Raw genomic sequence first — 19,476 nt, 5'->3', positions numbered from 1 at the left:
ATTGTTGACAAATCCAAGTGCAGAAAACATTCCATGAGCTATTATCCAAAAAATCACATTGATTGGATGGTAGAATCCATTTTTAAAGCCATGGATAGGATGTTCACAGTCCCCTACCAAAAGTGTTTCTTTTTAGAGTAATAAGCATTCCATGATGGGTCATCACAAATAGACGGATCAAATTGGTCAGCAGACCTATTTTTTATGTGAATGATCTTGACCGTCCATATTAAAGAATATTTGATCAAATGGTTATATTTGTTATGTTTGCATGGTAACCCATGAAATTTGAATTGGACCTAATGGACAGCCTGGATCAATGGATTGGAATATCTAAGTGTCCCAATGCAACCAGGAGCTCTACAACTTAAAGTATCATGAGAGCAGTTGAGCATTATATACATAAAACAAAGTAATATCGGAATACCACGGTATTATTCCCGACAGATTACCAATTTAGGCAAGTTTTGTTGGAGAGAATAGACGTACATATCCATATCAGGAAGTCGACTTTATTTAGTAGGTAGGCTTTAAGGGCAGGTATAACTGAGGGACCCCACCCTAACTTTAGTCAGTAAGATCATATCATGCATCAGGACATGAATAGTGAGCTCCATTTTCCACTGATCCGGACCATTGATCTTCCATGGGTGGGGAATGCCTTGGTTATTTTCCAGATTGAGAGATCCTAGCAGTTCAATATCTGCACCTTTTCCAGACATCTGTTTTTTGTCCAGTAACTGAAGGGTTAGGATCTTCTGATATTGGTGGTTTTAGGCCATCCCAAATCCATGGTGGGCCCAACCAGATCAACAGTCCGGATCGGCAAATGATGGGCCTCAGTCGTATGAACCGGCGTAGATGAGGACATTGTTCATGTCCAAATTTTGGTTGATGTCCCAACATGCATTCTCTTATGTTATCATGCAGGTTGAGAAATATATGGGCCCAACCCCATGAACGGGCGTCAAACCTAATATCCACTATGATGATCTGTTCTATGAGGTGGACCCCACGACTAATTTTCTTTTGATATCCTGCAGCATATATAAATACATCACTCGTTTCCCTTCATCTCATTCAAGCAACCCATTCAAGCAACCAAATCAAGCACAAGCTACTTGTAAAACCCTTGTCACTTGGTATTTTTTTACTAGGCATTTCTCCCAAGACAATGAAAGCAGGAGCATTAGACGGTGGAGAAGCCTCCATGGCTTCAGATGCAAGGGGTAGGATGAATAAAGGGATCTCTATACTAGATTTCATTCTCAGGTTAGTTGGAGTCGTGGGCACGTTAGGAAGTGCCATAGCCATGGGCACGACCGATGAAACTCTCCCTTTCTTCACCCAGTTCATCCGATTCAAGGCCAGTTATGACGATCTCCCTTCTTTCACGTATGTATTCCTCCTTCACAACCAACTATTAGAATCGGGTAGGGCCCACCCATGGTTTTTCCAAACCGGGGTTGCAGGCCCGGACCATCTCACTAATTCAGCATTCAGTATAATAATGTTTAATAAGTTGGGACTGGCCAGGTGTAATCTATGTCATGGACTAATTATCTATTAAGCCTGCATGTTTGGGCCTCGGCCATATAGAGATGGTTTGGGCCCACCAATGAGGTTTCTAGTTAATTTAGCTTATGGCTGTAGTAAATGTAACCTTAATGTATTCCTACCACAGGTTTTTCGTGATTGCGAATGCGATTGTGTGTGGGTATCTTGTGCTCTCGCTACCACTTTCCATCTTCCACATCGTCAAGAGTCAAGCGAGGGGGAGTAGGATAATATTAATCCTCTTCGACACGGTAATTCCATTTATGTTAATCTTAAGCTTGTTTTTTTAATGTGTTAATGCATGGCACCTTTAGTAGATTTCAATCGGAAACACACATAAGCTTCCTTGATTTTGGGTGTTAGTAGTATTTTGAAGTGTGCATTTTTTTTTAACCATTTGAAGGCAATGCTAGCACTCCTAACAGCCGGAGCTTCAGCAGCAGCTGCAATAGTGTACCTAGCTCACAAGGGCAATGCTCGGGCGAATTGGTTGGCAATCTGTCAACAATTCAATTCCTTCTGCGAACGCATTTCGGGCTCTCTGATTGGCTCCTTTGGCGGCGTGATCATCTTTGTACTGCTTATCTTGCTGTCTGCCTTAGCAATCTCGAGGCGTTGATACAGTTTGAGCCATTGGTATTCAAGTTTAATAGCATGTGTGTGAATGGTGCATGCATCCCATATTCCTATGTATTTGTAGGTGTGTGATTGTGAATTTGTGTATGTGCATATGCCAGCACGAACGCAGGGTATGCAATATTTCTATGTTTGAAAGTGTTAGGCTTGCAAGTTTGGAATGTGAAGTGTTGAAGACTTTTTAATCTTATGCTACGATCTTATATGAAACGAAGTTGTTCAAATGATGTGTCAGAAGCTTATCTAGTGGTCTACTCTCCATTTATTTCTGAAGAATCACGTTATAGTGATTGGTGAGCAAGCATAACCAATTTATGATAGAAGGGCTCTCCAGTGGTGCCGCGCAGATGTGGGGCCCACGTGATGAGTGCAGGCCATCCAACCTGTCCATCAGACTCTTCACCTGATATTATCCACAAGTGGCAAATATCAGCAGGATCCAACAACATGAGAGAGGGCGCCCACCCTTTATTTGCACAGACGCCCGTCTGAATTGAAAAACATCCTCAGTTTTGGTTTGAACCTGCATCCAGGCCAGATGAAGGGTAGGAAATGCCTAAATTCCATAGAAAAAACATGGTAGGCCATTCAAACAAATCAAACGTTGGTGTTTCCTCCCAACTTGTATCCCATGTTATGACCCACCTAAATGGGGATCAGTCTGATTTTCGGGCATTGTAGGTGATGTGCTCCGATGGATGGTTGCATTTCATTCACGAATCACGCCGCCCGCATCATTCCAGTACTACCGTACGTAGTTTACTACAGTATGGGTACCCTGGAGCGTGCCCCTTTAGAAATGGGTTTTCCTTTTACTTCAGTCCATTCACGCATGCACTTTCAATGTTGCTTGTAGATTAATTTTTTATTCTACCATCTTATGAGTGGAGATGCCTTTTATTTTTTATTTTTCTTTTCTTTTTGGCAAGCACATTTTCAGGGAATGTCAGGTGTGATGAAGGGCCTTTATCTCCCACAATTGTACTGCATTAGTGTTGAGTTGTGCTTGAAAAGTTAATATAAATCTTATCCATTGATGACATGTGACTTAGGTTACAGGAGAGGGGTTCCTTTAATTATCTTTGGAAACTTGAGTTTGGACATTATCGTCACTAAAAAAGGAGAGTTGTGATGTATGGATCTTAATATTCTATTGTACCATGACCACTTAACAGATTTTAGGACAAATCCATAGCTATTACTTTGTATGTGGTCATCCTGTGCAAGGAGATTGATGATGAAAGGATAAAATGTCACTGTTATTCAGCATGATAATGAGCCAATGCGTCTTTGCCCTACCCCACGTAAGAGTTTGATTGTGCCATCAATAAAAACTCCTGCATTCACTAATTAGACACTTGCATCAGTGGATCAAGGTTAAGGTTAAGGTTTTAAACCAGTAGACCCATTATACCTGGATTATGATTGACTTGAGAATGCAATGAAACTAATTAATCCTTACTCTTAAGAATGTTTGAAGACTTATGGTCTTGATTACATGTGCTTCAACTTGTTTTATGAAAGTATTAATTAATCAATAAAAAATGGATGTACTTGAGTGTATTCATTAAGGCTTACTGAGATTCACATGGACAAATAAGGAATTCGTTAATTTCTTAAGAGCTTACTTACAGTTTAGATCTAAGAGATTAAATTTTCGTTGAGTGATTTTTCTATTAAGCCTTATAATTAAAAAACTTTTAAAATTCTTGAAGTGTTTTCAATCTTTAAACTTTTAGTTTGATTGCTAAAAAGGTTTTGATCATATTTGATGATAATATGATAATCAAGATCTGGACATCTACACTTGATTTGCATAACATTAAGTCTTTGGTGAATGGTTATGGCATTGGAGGAATTAGATTAAATATGTGTATGTGGGATAATGTAGGATTATACAATTCCCAGGTAGTGAAGCATATGAAAAACTGGAGTGGAGTACTATAATTAAAGTCTCTTTTCAAAATGAGAAGCTTTACATGAGTGTAAAAAGAGCCTTGGAGTTTCTTCCTAGGGTGTTACCTTCTAAAGAGAGGAAAAAGAGAAGAAGAGAAGCCTCCCTCCTTCACCTCATAGATCACTTGTGTCTCCCTTAGCCCTACTCCAAAGGTTGACATGTGAGCACTCACATTTCCTTCATCTGAGATAGATTAAGAAAAGAATTCATAGGTTGGAAAAGGCATTGACAAAACAACAATTCATCTTGCAAGCTTTTGATTAAGTAAATTATAATATTTGATTGAGTGATTTTATTTATTTAACTTGAGAATATTTGAACGTATATCTTTAGAATGATAAAATTTAAAATTTGGATTTTCAAAACTATTATTATATGATATATTTCAAAAATCCCAACAAAAGCTACTCCATTTCACTTCTTCTTGTAAGCAGGTAATATTGAAAAATAATAGGTTGGGGGCATACAAGCACTAAAATGGGTAGAAATAATTATACAAAGGAAAGCAAAATAAAATAAAGTAAAAGGAAACCAAAGTTTCTATGAATGAGAATTTGAGTATAGATGGAGATGGTAGAGATGTGGCACTATTTTAATCATGGCATGTGAGGCTACACGGATACATACCGGGTCGCACGTGGGATTGATGGAGGTCCAGCATCATTAGGCAAGTAGAGCGACGAGGTCGTCTAGTGACTTTAGCGTCTTCTCGTAGTAGATGTACGACTCGTATATTTTGGGCGTCCTCACGTAATAATCCAACTGTTAAAATTTGTTAAAATACGCATATAATTTCAAAATGGGGATGAATCAGCATTTCTTCAAATAATTAAAAAAAAGGTGAATTTCCTAAAAAGAAGATCAGTAATATATATATATATTACTATATATAGGAAAATAACAGCCATTCTGCTATTTGTGACAAGAATCAGTGAGCTACTTCGGGTGGGCCACACATGCACTTAAAAATGGAGAGTTAGTGAAGGATGTCCAACGGTCCACATTCAACAAAACATTGCAGGCCACCTGATAAAGGGAAAGGCCTGACTTTTAGGCCAGGCCGCATTAGTGGCCGGCCCCATGATTAACTACCCAGATCTCACATGCTAATAAATATCATGTGGACACGTGCCGCATATTTGGATTTCGGAATTGCTGAGGTAGCATTCCTCGATCCCAAATGAACGTAATTCATCCACTGTACACGCGGCATAGCACACGTGTAAGTCAATCCAGACTGTCCAAATCATACCATCAAGGATGGAGAAATAAATCATCAAGCAGCTGATTTGATGACCCACGGATCTGGACCGTTGACTACATGGGGCCCGCATTATATGGGCCATGCTATAAAATCTCTCGAATTGGAAGAAATGGATAAATACCCAATGTTGGATCCTAACGGTCTGGTCATCACGGCTGATGATTTGATGGGCCCCACCAAAAAAAAAAAAAGAAAAAAAGAAAAAAAAAAAAAGTCTCCCTGATGGCACACATAATCCTAACTCAATCCACTTGATGGACCGTAACTAGACGGATAAAATAAGCTCTTTCACCTATGGTCACTAAGCGTGAAAGGTGGGCCATCAAAAGGCCGAGTATGGGCCCACCCAACCCAAGGAAAAGAAGGTAAAAAAGGAAGAAAGCTAAAGAAGATTTGAGTACCTCAGCCATGTTATCAACCAACTCATTAGCAGTTTTGACGTAGGAGGCTCGGCGAGTCTGTGGCAACGTCCCCATTGCATTTTTCAGGTCAGATGAAAGGTAGGCGGACTTGAGTCGGACGTAGTAGATTACATACCTCCACGACATGGTATCCAGCATCTCTCTCATGGCTCGCATCCCCTCTGCCGTTTGTCGGATACGGGCTGCTGCATCTTCTGGAGAAAGCCCAGGTTCAAAGAACCGTTCCTTGATGAAGGACCGTGTGCCCCACTTCTCTGCTAAGGCTAGTGGTGCTGATTGTAATCCCACTGCTGCTGTTGTTGCTAATAACGTCGAGATGATGGACCGTCGTCCGGCCGGCTTATTCTCACCATGAGATGGTTGGGAAATGGTGGGCTGCTGGTGATGGTGGGCTTTGGGGCCTCTGGTCATTCGAGTATGGCACACTATCATTTGCTTAGCGATAGTAGCCATGGAAGGAGAGATTGGATGAACCCAAATTACCCAAAAAAAAAAACGGATTTTATTGAGAAACGTATATTACATGGGCTAGTTTTTTCTCATGCAAGGAGATAACTTTTCGCCACGTGTCAGTCTTTTATCCTCTTGTTTGGGATAAGGAAAGAGGCTGGCTAGCGTTGCTCGCGAGCAAGCCCACCTCTAGCAACTTCATTGTACGTGTGACGATCGGCTGGGGTGATTGCCTCTGATCTGATAGGCCACGAAGCCCACAAGTTCCCACTTGCAATTGCACATGAGACAAATGGACCATTTTAGCCGTAGGTATCAGTGGCGTGCAAATGGACCGTCTTAAAAATGTCAAGCAGTAAGGGCAATGGTCTATATTCATTGGGAGAATTGGGATGGTTTGGATTGTCTGATCACTATCACTTTTGGAAAATCTCATCTTTGCATGATGTGGACCACCAGGTTAACAGTGAGGATCGCTCTATATGGTAGCCATATGTACGGTGGTGATACGCGCAGCCATTTCCATCTCCAGCGACAACACGAGTATAGCTTTCTGGAAGATGGGTGATTTATGTCTGTCATTGCCTGCATGCACCTCGGGGCTACTGAATTCTGTAACCTACAGTCATGTCATCTTCATTCACTTTCATCTCCATGACACCAGTTTTGTTCTCCAAAAACCAAATTGCAACCAAAAAACCCAAAATTTTTTTTTTTTTTTAAAAAAGAAAGAAATTTCCATAAATTTCTCATACCCTATACCATAATTGACAAAAAGAAAAGAAAAAGAAAGAAGACATTTCTTTTTAACTTTTTCCTACTTGAAAGGGGAAGGGATTGTTTCATCTAAGAAGTCTACGAACACCCAACCATGAGACCTACTTGCATACGCTCAATGTCCAAGGAATTTTATACATATCATAGGATTTATCTTTGATTGAATTGGGATTTTGGATAGTTGGGGTCATGTTACCGACTCTTTCTTCACTTTTTATCATCCAGTCTTGTTTCATTGGTTTTTTTTTTTTTTTTTTAGTGGGATGATGCATTGTGCTCTTGGTAACGTAGCTGACTCGTTTTCATTTGTAATTTATAATATAAACTGACATACAATAGTTACACAGCTCCGCTTATCTAGTCTGTACTACGTATTTAATCTTTTTGACTGTCTAAAATCATCATCGTCCCAACAAATTGGTAGTATCTGTTCAGCATGGAAATGTAAGTGATAATATCTTTGAATCATGTCATCTTTTAAGCATCTTTCATTTCTATTTTCTTGCTTTGTATTGTTTCTTTCATGTATCATTGTCATTTCTGTATGCCACTTGAAAAAAGAAGAATTATTTCTATAAAATTCAATTGTGGATGCAAGCCATTATAGGAATTTTAGTGGAGTCTTGGAGAAGTCTTTTGTTTGGTGTCTCTTTTCAAAGTAGATGTTACTGATAACTAGGTAAACGGTATTCTCACCTTTCATGCTGTAAGAAGAGAAAAAGAAACCAAGTACATAAATCTTGTATATACAAAATTAAAATACACAATTATTACAAATCACAACTACACTTTACACTTGGAACTGACACAGTCACACCTATAAGACTTACAACTATAGCACTTACAATTACAAGATTACTTCATTAGACAACTACAACTTCACAACTACAACATGCTCCTCTATTCATAGCCTCTACAAACTAATGTCGGTTAAATCATAGGATTATGATCAAGTTCCCACATGCACTAACATAGGCCATGTGTAAGGTCGGTTAAAGAGGTACCTACGTGGTTCTCTCCTCCAGTTACTGAACTCTGGTGTTTTTATTTATTTTTAAGGTCGGCTGCTGTAGTCAATGTTGACTGTACAGGTGTAAGATTAACAAGCAAGGGAGTAGCTGAGTACTGGTCAATCAGCTTTTACCACTGAGAAGAGTTTCTCAATGCATTGGGTTAACTTTGTTTCGTCAAGGGCTCAGGGGTTGTATGATTCAATTCTGGATATATGCCAGGAACAGTGACTTAGGTTCCATATGGGCCATTGCTGAAATTGCAGGGTTTTCCCATAAGCAGCATAATTGCCATCTTCATATCATTGAAGGCACTTCTTTTATACGAGTGACTAGGGAAATGGTCAGGAAAACTTGTTCAGAAGCTGCATTTTCCGAGCCTTGATGGAGTTCTGTGCTATTGTTAGGACTTGGGACTCATTGAGTTTTCAGTGGACATTTGATGGGGAATTCTTGGTTGGGGAGAGGACTCATGTGCAAGTTACTGGGTGTTAGTCCTCGTTTCTTGTACAGGTGGACTATTCTGCACAACCACATGCAGTCGCTCTTTTATCTAATGGTTAACAAAATGCTGCACTCTGATGAACATGTCGAACACATTTTCATAGCATAATAAGCATGGCAAAAAACAACTGTACTGATGACTTGCTTTACATTACCTAACAACATATTATTACATCTGATGACTTGACTTTAGTTTAGAAACTAGAACATTATAGACTATATATGCTTTTAAAAAATAAAAATAAAAATCCATCAATCAACTCAAATCAGACTCTTAAGTGTGACTAGGTTTCCTTAAATCCCAGAAGAACTAGATCAGGTTTCAAAAAATCTGACTATGAGATAAGCTCTTTTAACTCGACTATGTGTTGCGTCCTTCAAATGGGGTCCTTGTGGAGTACAAGTCAAATCCAAAGTTTTTAAGTGATGATCTCAACATAGGAGGACATAGGAGTTAGGAATGTGCTTTATTTCTGGTCGATCTTGAAAGATTTCAGTTTTCTGTTGAAGTAACATAGTTCATGTCACTCAGTTGTTCTGTTGGACCAGATAGTTGATACGCCCTGATTATTTGAGGTAGCTATCACCTGATTTACAATGTCAGCTGTTCAGCTTCACGTGTCATTCGGAAGAGGATTCATCACTGCTAGTCAAATCAGCATGACTTGTTTGTTGATATCTGCAGAAGTGAGTGCCTACACTTCTGGACAACATCTTTCAAGCCTTTTTGATGGTTCCCATAATCATTTTGCTTGAGGTAATTATCTAACCAGTTGAATTCATGGTGGGCCTGAACTGAACATGAGAGGTGTTTATGATGTTGATCTTCCAAGTTCTTCCTTTCTATGGTTATGAGCCATCCCAGGTTTTTGTGCCAGCATGATAGGAGCTGATTGCAAGAAAAGGCAGGAGAAGAAGAGCATTTATTAGATTTCAGTAGCTCTAGGGTGGAGTCCTTTTTCAGTTTTAAAGTAAGGTTATGCCCAGATGTTGATATCGCCTCAGTGGGGTTCCATTGCAAATTTAACCATTCCTTCTGTAAGTAAAATGACAACCAATGTATTTTTAATTTGGATTGCAGACTCCTTAATGTGTATAAATACTCTTAAGAAATAAGATATATGTTTTGTATTATTACTAAAGAGCTTCTATTTGTTTGAAATGGGGTTTCCGATTATTTTTCACAATTCAGAATTTCAACTCTTTTTGGAATCTTACTGAACAGACATTATCACAAACCAATGCCAGTTCATAGCCAGGTTCGAATTGTATTACTTAAAGAGTATTAAGCAATATATATATATATATATATATATTAAGAGCTTCCAATTGTTTGAAGAGGACTTCATGTTCCTTGAACTGAGGAAATGCATAGGATCCTCATGAAAAAGTGAGGCCTTAGCCTGCAAATGAACAGTTAAAATGCAGCAACAATCCACATTCAGTGGAAAGAATGGGCAAGGATTGGAAATTTGGGTTATCCTGATCTGAAAGATTTCAGTGTACATCCTCCATTTGTAAGAGGGGGCCAAACCTTCCTGGGGGATATTTGTGTTTTCCCTTCATCCAGTGGTAATCACCTCGTGAATGAGTTGGATGGCATATAAACATCACGGTGGGCCCTAGGAAGGTTTCAACGGTGGGCATTTCTATCCCCAGTGTTTCCAGTGGTGTGCTCCACATGATCTTTGAATATGCCTCATGTTTGGGGTTCATGTGTTAAAATGAGCCATCGAAATGGGATGGACGGAATGGATATAACACAAACATCACAATAGGCCCCACCGAGCTCTTGTAACCCCTGGTTACAGGCAAGTCGCATCCCCATTCGAGGATCCCAAACCCTCCATTTTGACCGTTTTATTTGTGTTGAATGTGACATTTGCTGAATTTTTTCTTCTTTAATTCGTAAGGCCTCCACATCAAAGGGTTGGGATCTTCAAATCTAGGAGCTTTCTGAGGTATTCCTCCATCCATTGCGAGCCCCATCATAATAGTGGTTTGGATCCCTGTACCCTGCCCCATGGTAAACTATACTATCGCAGATGATAGGACTGGATAATTACTCTATAGGACTCTCGATCTCAAAAGAAAATGGCAGTACTTTTTTTTTTCCCCTGAATTTACTCAAGAAGGAAATGCACGCATAAACTCATGTTTTTATAGTACCAACTGCTTCATTCCATTTTCTGGTTGATTCTGACTCAAGCCAAATTGTTGGATGTACCTCAATGAGGCTGTTACCTGGCTCTGGTTTCTGAACTCCTCTGTTTCTCATTGCCTCTCTCACTCTTGTCACTTCGTTCCATTGGCCAGCACTTGCATACATGTTTGCTAGAAGAACATAATCCCCACTGTGGTTTGGCTCCAGCTCTAGAAGATGCCTCCGCACACGCTCCCCCAGTTTGATGTTCCCGTGAACACGGCAGGCACCCAATAATGCCCGCCACACGATGGCATTGCAGTCCATGGGCATGCTTCTTATCAGTTCATAAGCATCGTCCACAAGGCCTGCTCGTCCAAGAATATCAACCATGCAACCGTAGTGCTTTATTGTGGGTCTGATATGATAATCCCTTCTCATGCTATCAAAATACCTTCTCCCTTCATCCACCATTCCTCTGTGACTACATGCGCACAGAACACCAAGGAAGGTAACCTCATTGGGCACTCCGAATTCCCATTTCTTCATTCTAGAGAAGACATCTAACGCTTCATCCGCGTAGCCATGCATAGCAAGTCCTAATATCATGGCATTCCAAGAAACTACATTTTTCTGATTCATTGCATCAAAGGCTCGACGTGCTTTATCAATTGCTCCACATTTTGAATACATATCAATCAAAGAATTTGACACCGAAATGATGCGATCAAGTCCAGTACCATTGATCCGAGAATGGACCCATCTTCCAAAATCCAAATCACCCAAATCCGAACAAGCAGAAAGGATGATGACCAATGTGGCTTCATCTGGTTCAAATCCGCTTCTCTGCATTCTCGAGAACAACCTCAGTGCTTCGTTGCATTGGCCACAATGGACATAGCTGTCGATGATGGTATTCCACGACACCAAATCCAGTCTAGATATTTCTTCGAACAACTGACGTGCATTGTCAAGGTCATGGAGCAGGCCATACATGTGAATAAGCGTGTTCCTGACATAGACATGAGAATCCAGGCCATGTTTCACAGTAGAGCAGTGAACCTGCTTGCCCAATTCAAGCGCTTTCAGCTGCCCGCATATCTTGAGCAAGAAAGAGAAGGTGAAGTTATCAGGCACCTCACACTTGTCTACCATCCGCTTGTAGAAAAGAAAAGCTTCGCGGGGTTGGTTTGCCTTCCCATAACCTCTTATCATGGTGTTCCGGAGAAACCCATCTGGACATTCGATCTGTTCGAAGACTGAAAACGCGTAATCCATTGATCCGTCCTCCGAAACTGTGCAGAATGAGATGATCCGACCAGACACGAAGATGTTCTGACCAAAGCCAGTCTGTATGATCTGGGCATGTATTTGCTTCAAATCCATCATGGTAGAACATGTCTTGAAGAGAGAGATGAGTTTTTGCTCCCTTGAATGGCTGCTTTGTTGTGGGTTATCTATGGTTACTTGTGTTGTAAGAAGAGAGGGAAATGGAACAACAAAAGGGATTCTTTTGAAATGAGGAAATAAAGTAAAGCTTATCAGTGTTAGCTTCCGAGAGTAGTTAGGAGTCATAGCCTTCAACTACCAAAAATGGCTGTTTGGGTTTCACATGGTTTCCGAGTGATATTGTATTGGAAGTGAGTAACAAATGAAGGAGGAGATGAGTGATCTAATTCATTTTTTAGTTGGAATCCTTTTAAGTTGTTGATTTGAACAAATGACACTCTGATGAAAATCATTTCTAACAACTTTATGCTACCAATATTTTCTCTTGTAAGTTGTGTACCATTTAATTTAGGGATTCTTATGAAATACACTCTTTTTTTTTTTTGGCCTAATTAGATATAATAACCATCCACATTTTGCCGTGTCTTTTTTAGGTTACCACTTTTCAGTTAAATCCTAGAGTAACGGCTGTTAGACCATTTCTCAAGTAATGAAAATGCCCCTAAGAAAGTAAAAACCTGCCTTTCGGGGTCCTATACCACTGTTCGCTGCAGTGTGACCAAATTAGAGCGTTAGAGAAGCGTGCTTTTTGGGTTCATGACCGAGTGGGGCTGTCTTTCAGTTATCATGGACTTCACTGTGGACAGCCCTACATTATGGCCTAGCTACTTAGTGGACAGGTATTTTTCTTGATCTCTCCCTCATCCCCTTTTGGAGTAGCGTCCATGACATTGCCCTCAACTACAGAGAGAGAGGGGTAGAGTTAAAAGCCCATGAATTAAATCCAAACCCAACCCCGAATCCATTACCCCATGGCCAGACCTGACCCACTTAAAACTCATGCCCAACCCATTTCATTGTAACCAGGGTGATTGAGCCTGAACTGAACCAACCGGAAAAAAACCCAGCACGGCCACACTCAAATTAAAGAATGGAATGTGAGGCTAATGGCATGCCAAGCCATGCCAAACATACATACATCATGTGTATGTTTTTATACTTATCATCCATTAATTTGTTTTGGGTTTTGCCCCAGATTGGGTCTTGGTGCAGCCTATTGGTAAGTTATATGGGTGGGTCGGGCTGGATAGGGTTCACCCAGAGGCTAACCCATTCACTTAACAGGCCAAATTTTCTAACTCAGCCCAACCGACTAATCATTTAGCTTGGCCCAAATCATCCTCAAAATGGGAACAAGGAGGGGAAAAAGAAAAGAGAAAAGAAGACTATCTTGATTCAACCCTCCATTTTCATGCCACCAATCAGATAGATGACTGGGATAACTTGCACTGGTTGCATATAGGCAAAGGTACCACTACTTGTGGCAACGAAACATCTTTCCCACTAACATGCCATTAGGAAATTAGTACCACGAAATCATTGGGCCTAATCATGAACATCGCCCTTCTCAAAAATAGGCCATCCGGGCCATGTTTCAGACCATCAGTATTACATTGATTCAAACGGTGAGGCCCACCTAATGAAAGGACCAGCCTGATTTTTTGTGCCAGGTGATCTTCATAGTAGACCCCACGGTTTTCCTGGTATAGATGTCCTACTCATTAGCCTGTCCGGCAAGATTGTAAGGTACCAATGTGTACCTTGTGTCTAAAGTAGTCGTGCTGTTCTGGCCCACTGTGTTTGTTGATTCTAGATGTTGATCTCACTCATTTTCATGAAGTGATTCGTCTGTTGCAGGAAAAATCAAACCTAGCACCCTGGATTTATCCTTCATCAAGAACCGAGAAGGCACGCATTGCAATTGGGACCATTAGTCTAGTGGGCCATGACAGGATTGAGCCTTGTTACAGAAAAAAAAATAAAAATAATCATAAGAATGGACGGGCCATTCAAGCCAATTCAATCAGCCATTACAAGTCTGGTACTAAATGATGAAGGCAAGATTATTCTTAAGCATCCACTAAAAAGCCATTGCAAGAATTAAGAACGTTGGGAGACAGAAAGCTTCAATCCATGTGCCATGGACAAAATGGTCATCATCCTGTATCTGATCGGATGCTCCGGCACCAAGTTGAAGATGAAGAATCTACTAATGATAGCGAGCGTCATCTTCATCTGCAGATACGCAGAGTCCTTCCCCAGACATATCCTTGGCCCAGCCTGCAACTCACGAGGCACGTCGATCATGTAACATTAGGATACAAAAACAAGCCAACCAAGCTACCTACATAAGTGTCACAGAGAAAGCTGGCCAAGATGAATGAGTGCACACTGATTGCTTAGCCTAAATATCGCTACTAATTAGATGGTAGACTGAAGTGAAGATGATTAGCTGCTGGTTGTAGTACCTGGAATGCAGTGAACTTGAACGGGGAGAAGGTCTGGAGGATGCCGTCTTTAAACCATCTCTCGGGTTTGAATGACACAGCATCAGGGCCCCAATTGTACTCCATTCTACCCATGGAATAGGGTACATAAGTCACCATCCCTCCAGCTTTTACTTGGGTTCCATCCGGCAAAACGTCATCATCTAAGATGCCTTTCGGGTCCTGTGATCATATACATATCTAAGATGCCTTTGCAATTCTGATAGGTTTTTCATGCACTAGATTTAGGCCGTTCATTAGGCGCACACCCTCTGTGCATGTGCTATGGCCCCAAGATCAGGATGCTCTGGTCATCACAAGGCCACATGGGTGTGTTGAATATGGAAATTAGGTCGTTTGATTACTTGAACAGCTTCATTTTTAGGCCATAGCACGTACATGATAGACACCACCTGATGAATGACTGGGATTGTGGATTGAAATGGGCTGTGATCAGAGGACATTGTGGTTCTGGTTCCATGTATGATACCACCTACATTGTTCATTGTAAATTCATATTCAATGAAAATTAAGTACCTGAGGAACTGCAGGGTATAGGCGAAGCGTCTCTGAGATAGCGGCGTGCAAGTAAGGTAGCCTTCCCATTGAGTCATATGTCAGGAGATCTGCAAATTGAGCCATCCTTCGATTGAAAGATTTGTAGTCTGATGGGTCACATGGAACCCACGTGACATTCTCTTCCTTGGATTTCTCTTCTTCGAATGCTCTGAGCTCCGAGTAGAGCCTATCTGCTACATGGGGATGAGTCATGATCATGTAAATAAACCATGAGAGGGTCGTGGCCGTTGTGTCACGGCCCGCTATCACAAAATTCAAAACTACATCCCTGAGGCTCTTGTCACTCAAATTGCTATCTGGGTTCTCGCCCAACTCAATGAATCTCGATAGTATATCGTGCTTTATCTGTTGCATTCCATCATAATTACATCAGAATTTCTATGTCAGTGCTTGTAGGTGGAATGAATAACTAGGGGGTGCATTTGGGTGCTCAATTTAACTGAATTGCAATTCATTCAGGCTGTCATTAGAGGAAATGATCAGAATAGTGATAGCACATTTTAATAGCAATTTCAATTCTGTTCTTTCCAAAGAAAGTAAATGCAATTGAATTGAACTTTTACAATTCAGTTCATTTGAACATCCAAATGCAGCCCAAACAACATAATCCACACAATATTGGGCATCGAAGTGGAGATGATTACCTTATCTTTCTTACCACTTCTTTGGGCTTCTTCTATCTCGCCTTTCCTTTTGTGAATCATTGAGTATGTGAAATCATCAACAGTTCTAATGCTTTGATTAAGTAAAGCCTCCGACCCAACCTGAAGGAGCCTCTTCATCCTCCACAAAGGGTCGATGAATCGAAGAGTGACAACGGTGTTTGCAGTGTCAAAGGCTCTAGCAAAGTGATTTTCTGGTAAGTGGGGAGAGAGAGTTCCTATCTCTACACCAAAACCCACCTTACATATGGAATCGAGGGTCATTCTCATCAATAATTCCTGAGGAGAAGTAATTTCACATATTTCAGCCATGCAACATGTTGATTACAGACCATAGTTTAAAAAACTGAAAAATCGACTTGACTCAATGTTCATTTGGGTTTTGGGTCAGGTTGACTCAAAGACTCAACTGGACCGGACTCGGTAGTTAATGCCAATAAACTGAAACAGGTAAGAAATTTTAATTAGTTATCTTTGCTATTAATCTTAGAAATTGAGAAATCAAACAATTAACAATCGCATAGCTTGCTGGTTGAGTGTGCACCTGTAACAGAGGTCCGCGACTCAATCCTATCACAGCCTAGCCACTCTTAAGATTTGAATTTTACCAGCTTCGAATCGAGTCAGTGAGTCTTGTTTATTTTTGTTTTTATTTTTATTTTGGTATAAGACCAAAAATTGCACAGCAAACTAATTTAGCATGATATACCGTTGCCGGTGGGCATTGCACATGTATAGAACATCCAATTCTTTCTTGCAAAATGTGGATCCCACCATGAAAAACAGGCGTATCCACACATGATCAGTTGGGCAACAGCTGTATGTTGGGTCAGATCATTGGCTGTCTGATTTTGACATTACGACCTACTCGCTGAGTCGACCTGTACAATTTTCAGGCCAAGTGCTCGTCCTGATTGGACCCACCTTTTTGCACTACCTGGACATCCTACACACATGACACATTCAGGGGAAAGAAAGGTACATAATCCGGATCCTCTGCTTGCCACAAGCAGGAAAATCCTGCTTTCCTGCATCGTGATTGGTCCATGTCATCACTGACGTTGTCAGCTCTGCTGCATTAAATACAGTGTGTGATAATGTGGTCCAATTAGATTGCAACAAGCAGATTTTCTTGCTTGTTACAAGCAGAGGATTCGGATTTGTGTGATCATTACTCTTTAGAAAGACGAGCACATCCACATGCATCAATACAGATCATGCATGCATTAGAAGAGAGTGTTTCTTGGGTAGATGAGAAAAACCTGCATGTCTACTTGTTGGTTTTGTATACAAGCTTGGCATAAGATAGTTGATAGCTTGAGAGCGTAGTCTCTGAATACAAGAGTACTGAAATCTCTCAAGTTCTTTGATGCAAACTCCAAGCTTGCAGTCTTTCTTTGCTTCCTCCACATCTCTCCATCTGCATTGAAAATCCCATCTCCAAGTAACACTTCCATGTACGAATGATACACTTCACCCTGTATCATCAAACACTCGTCTCTTTAAGATTATAACTTTAAAATAAATAAATAAATAAATAAATAAAATAATTAAAAAAAAAAGAGCAAAAACAAACTACTGTCAAAATACATTGTGTTATATAACGAAAAACATCTGCGAAATAATGGACGGTCATTGTTTTCTCAGTAACGACATTAAAAGATGGAGAGAAAAAACTACAGTTTGCAACAGGCCTTTTCTGTTTTGAACTATAACATTGGTGCAGCATGAGTTTACAGGCATCATCTCTACTAAATACAATGCCAGTAGCGTTGGGCAGATTCAAGCCCTGCAGTTAGTCAGATTCGCATAAAAAAGCAAAAGGGGTGTGTCTGACCCTTCAACAAAAAGCATTTTTGTTATTTCAATCCATTCATGCGAGTAGCCCACAAATGCCGTATTATCATGGACACCATGCAACAAAGGCTATATGAGGCCTACCAACATTGCAACATCCATACTATATATCTTTTGTGCCTGCTCATGTTAGAATGCTAGAGTAAAAATGAGGCAGATCTAAAACTCAAGTAAGCCACAAAATGGTCGTCCTCCATTGAAACCATTCTGCCTACCCCTTCTCTCTTACTTTTTTTTTTTTTTTTTCCACCAGTGTGTAGTACCACCATTTCCCTTGCAACGCAGGTGCCAACCTAGTGATAATAATTCCTTTTTTTTTTTTTCGTATAAAAACAAATTTCAATGTGATCATGACTTTTTGTATTTATTTATTTATTTATTTATTTTTCCATTTGTTAGTTGATGATTTTAGATTTTTTTTTTAAATTTTTTTTTTAAAAAAACATTGTTATTTCAATGTCATCTTAACTTCTTGTATTTACATTTTTTTAAAACCCATTTCTTAGTCGATGGTTACCACTAATATTACATGCAAGCCAATCAGGCTAGTATAGAGTGAAAACTCTGCCTCTACAGTGTTTGAAAGAAGAGGACAGGTTTCTAAGCCCACACTCACATGTAAGGACAGCGGCATCCACACCACACTAGGGCCCCACATAAGCCCTTGTCCACTATCTAACTCAAGCCCAAAGGACCAGATGCATAAAGTTGGTTGCCGTCCATTTCAATTTTGGTAGACGAAAGGACCAGAGAATAAAAAAATAGTATTTCTGAAGATGACTGGTCTTTAGGCACACTACACAAATAAGTCCCAGCAGTGCCAAACCAAAATGGCACATGTTTGCTGGAACGTTCATGGGGCGTCCAATTGTCAATTGATATTCCTGCTTGTCCACAAATCTGATAGTTTTGAAAGAAAATGGTAACCATTTGGTCCACACTCAACATGTATGTTTTGCCTACCTGATGAGTGGTTCCACATCATCAAGATGACCATATTCAAAGATTATGCCAATCTCCTCATCGGGCAGTCCCGGCCCATTCATTTAAGCTGAACGTGTATATTGGGCAATTTTATCGAAGCTGTCCAATCTTTTTGTCTAGGGGTGGTCTACCTGATGAGTGGACCAACCAAAGTTTTGTGTATGGTCATTATCATGGTTGGGGCCACACGCTCCGTATGAAAGTGCATATGGAGATAGCATATCTCTAGAAGAATAAGGCCAGCCCGATGTGGGACATATCTGAGACATCCCTCACGTGGGTCCCACAATTAAGATGTCCTTGCCCGTAAATCATGCTGGTCCACTCTCCAGATGAGCTGCAAGATATGCAAAGAAATGGATGATTGACGCACTCATCTCTTTATTTTACAGGTCAATTTGACTCGAGCAGTGGTGCAGCCCATCCGATGATGAGTAAACCATCCTAATTCTTGGACCAGGTCATCACATGGTGAGCCATGCATTCAATCGTGTATATAAGCATGCGGAATTGGCTGAGCTTTATATCCATAGGATAAAATTCATTCCTGGCTTGTACTAAAAATAAAGTTCACCTTGGGGTAATTGGCAAAGTTAGTCTTGAGAATGTGCTCTACGTTTGCTGGATCTGCAATATAAGTGTAAGATGTGAAGAGCATTGGGACAGTGATGGTTTTGGATTTAGATAGGTACTCCACAAGCCAGTCATGCATCCTGTCATAGTTCATTAGCTGTTCGATCGCGGCGCCAATGATAGGCCATGTCTTAGGGCCTTGCTTGTTCCTTTGGGCCCATCTATGGATCAAAACCCATGATAAGAAGGAGCAGGCCAACGTCATGGCTATGCTGAATCCACATGGATTTGAAGAGATGGAAGAGACATGGTTTTTCTCATCCAT

The 19,476-nt window shown here is 40.5% G+C and overlaps 4 protein-coding genes across 4 annotated transcripts; 1 reads left to right on the top strand and 3 right to left on the bottom strand.

The window, feature by feature from the left end:
• Positions 1 to 446: 446 nt before the first annotated feature.
• On the top strand, positions 447 to 2,176 carry LOC131231058 (casparian strip membrane protein 3-like). Its single transcript, XM_058227150.1, has 3 exons — positions 447 to 1,395; positions 1,685 to 1,808; positions 1,961 to 2,176. The coding sequence occupies exons 1-3, from the start codon at positions 1,175 to 1,177 to the stop codon at positions 2,174 to 2,176; spliced, it is 561 nt and encodes a 186-aa protein (XP_058083133.1). The 5' UTR covers positions 447 to 1,174.
• A 1,940-nt stretch (positions 2,177 to 4,116) lies between these two features.
• LOC131231051 (photosynthetic NDH subunit of lumenal location 2, chloroplastic) lies at positions 4,117 to 6,329 on the bottom strand. Its single transcript, XM_058227138.1, has 3 exons — positions 5,816 to 6,329; positions 4,778 to 4,912; positions 4,117 to 4,333 (listed from the first exon to the last, which is right to left on the bottom strand). Exons 1-2 carry the CDS (start codon positions 6,287 to 6,289, stop codon positions 4,814 to 4,816), a joined length of 573 nt encoding a protein of 190 aa, XP_058083121.1. The 5' UTR covers positions 6,290 to 6,329; the 3' UTR covers positions 4,117 to 4,333; positions 4,778 to 4,813.
• Positions 6,330 to 10,681: 4,352 nt separating this feature from the next.
• LOC131231043 (pentatricopeptide repeat-containing protein At1g59720, chloroplastic/mitochondrial-like) lies at positions 10,682 to 12,845 on the bottom strand. Its single transcript, XM_058227127.1, has one exon. The coding sequence runs from the start codon at positions 12,293 to 12,295 to the stop codon at positions 10,730 to 10,732; it is 1,566 nt and encodes a 521-aa protein (XP_058083110.1). The 5' UTR covers positions 12,296 to 12,845; the 3' UTR covers positions 10,682 to 10,729.
• Positions 12,846 to 14,110: 1,265 nt separating this feature from the next.
• Positions 14,111 to 19,476, bottom strand: LOC131225714 (cytochrome P450 704B1). The gene is made up of 6 exons (XM_058221292.1): positions 19,153 to 19,476; positions 17,000 to 17,215; positions 15,720 to 16,016; positions 15,034 to 15,420; positions 14,479 to 14,679; positions 14,111 to 14,290 (listed from the first exon to the last, which is right to left on the bottom strand). The coding sequence occupies exons 1-6, from the start codon at positions 19,474 to 19,476 to the stop codon at positions 14,111 to 14,113; spliced, it is 1,605 nt and encodes a 534-aa protein (XP_058077275.1).

Source organism: Magnolia sinica, chromosome 2, assembly GCF_029962835.1.
Source record: "Magnolia sinica isolate HGM2019 chromosome 2, MsV1, whole genome shotgun sequence".
NCBI classification, from domain to species: Eukaryota; Viridiplantae; Streptophyta; class Magnoliopsida; order Magnoliales; family Magnoliaceae; genus Magnolia; species Magnolia sinica.
This window is presented reverse-complemented; position numbering and strand designations above follow the sequence as displayed.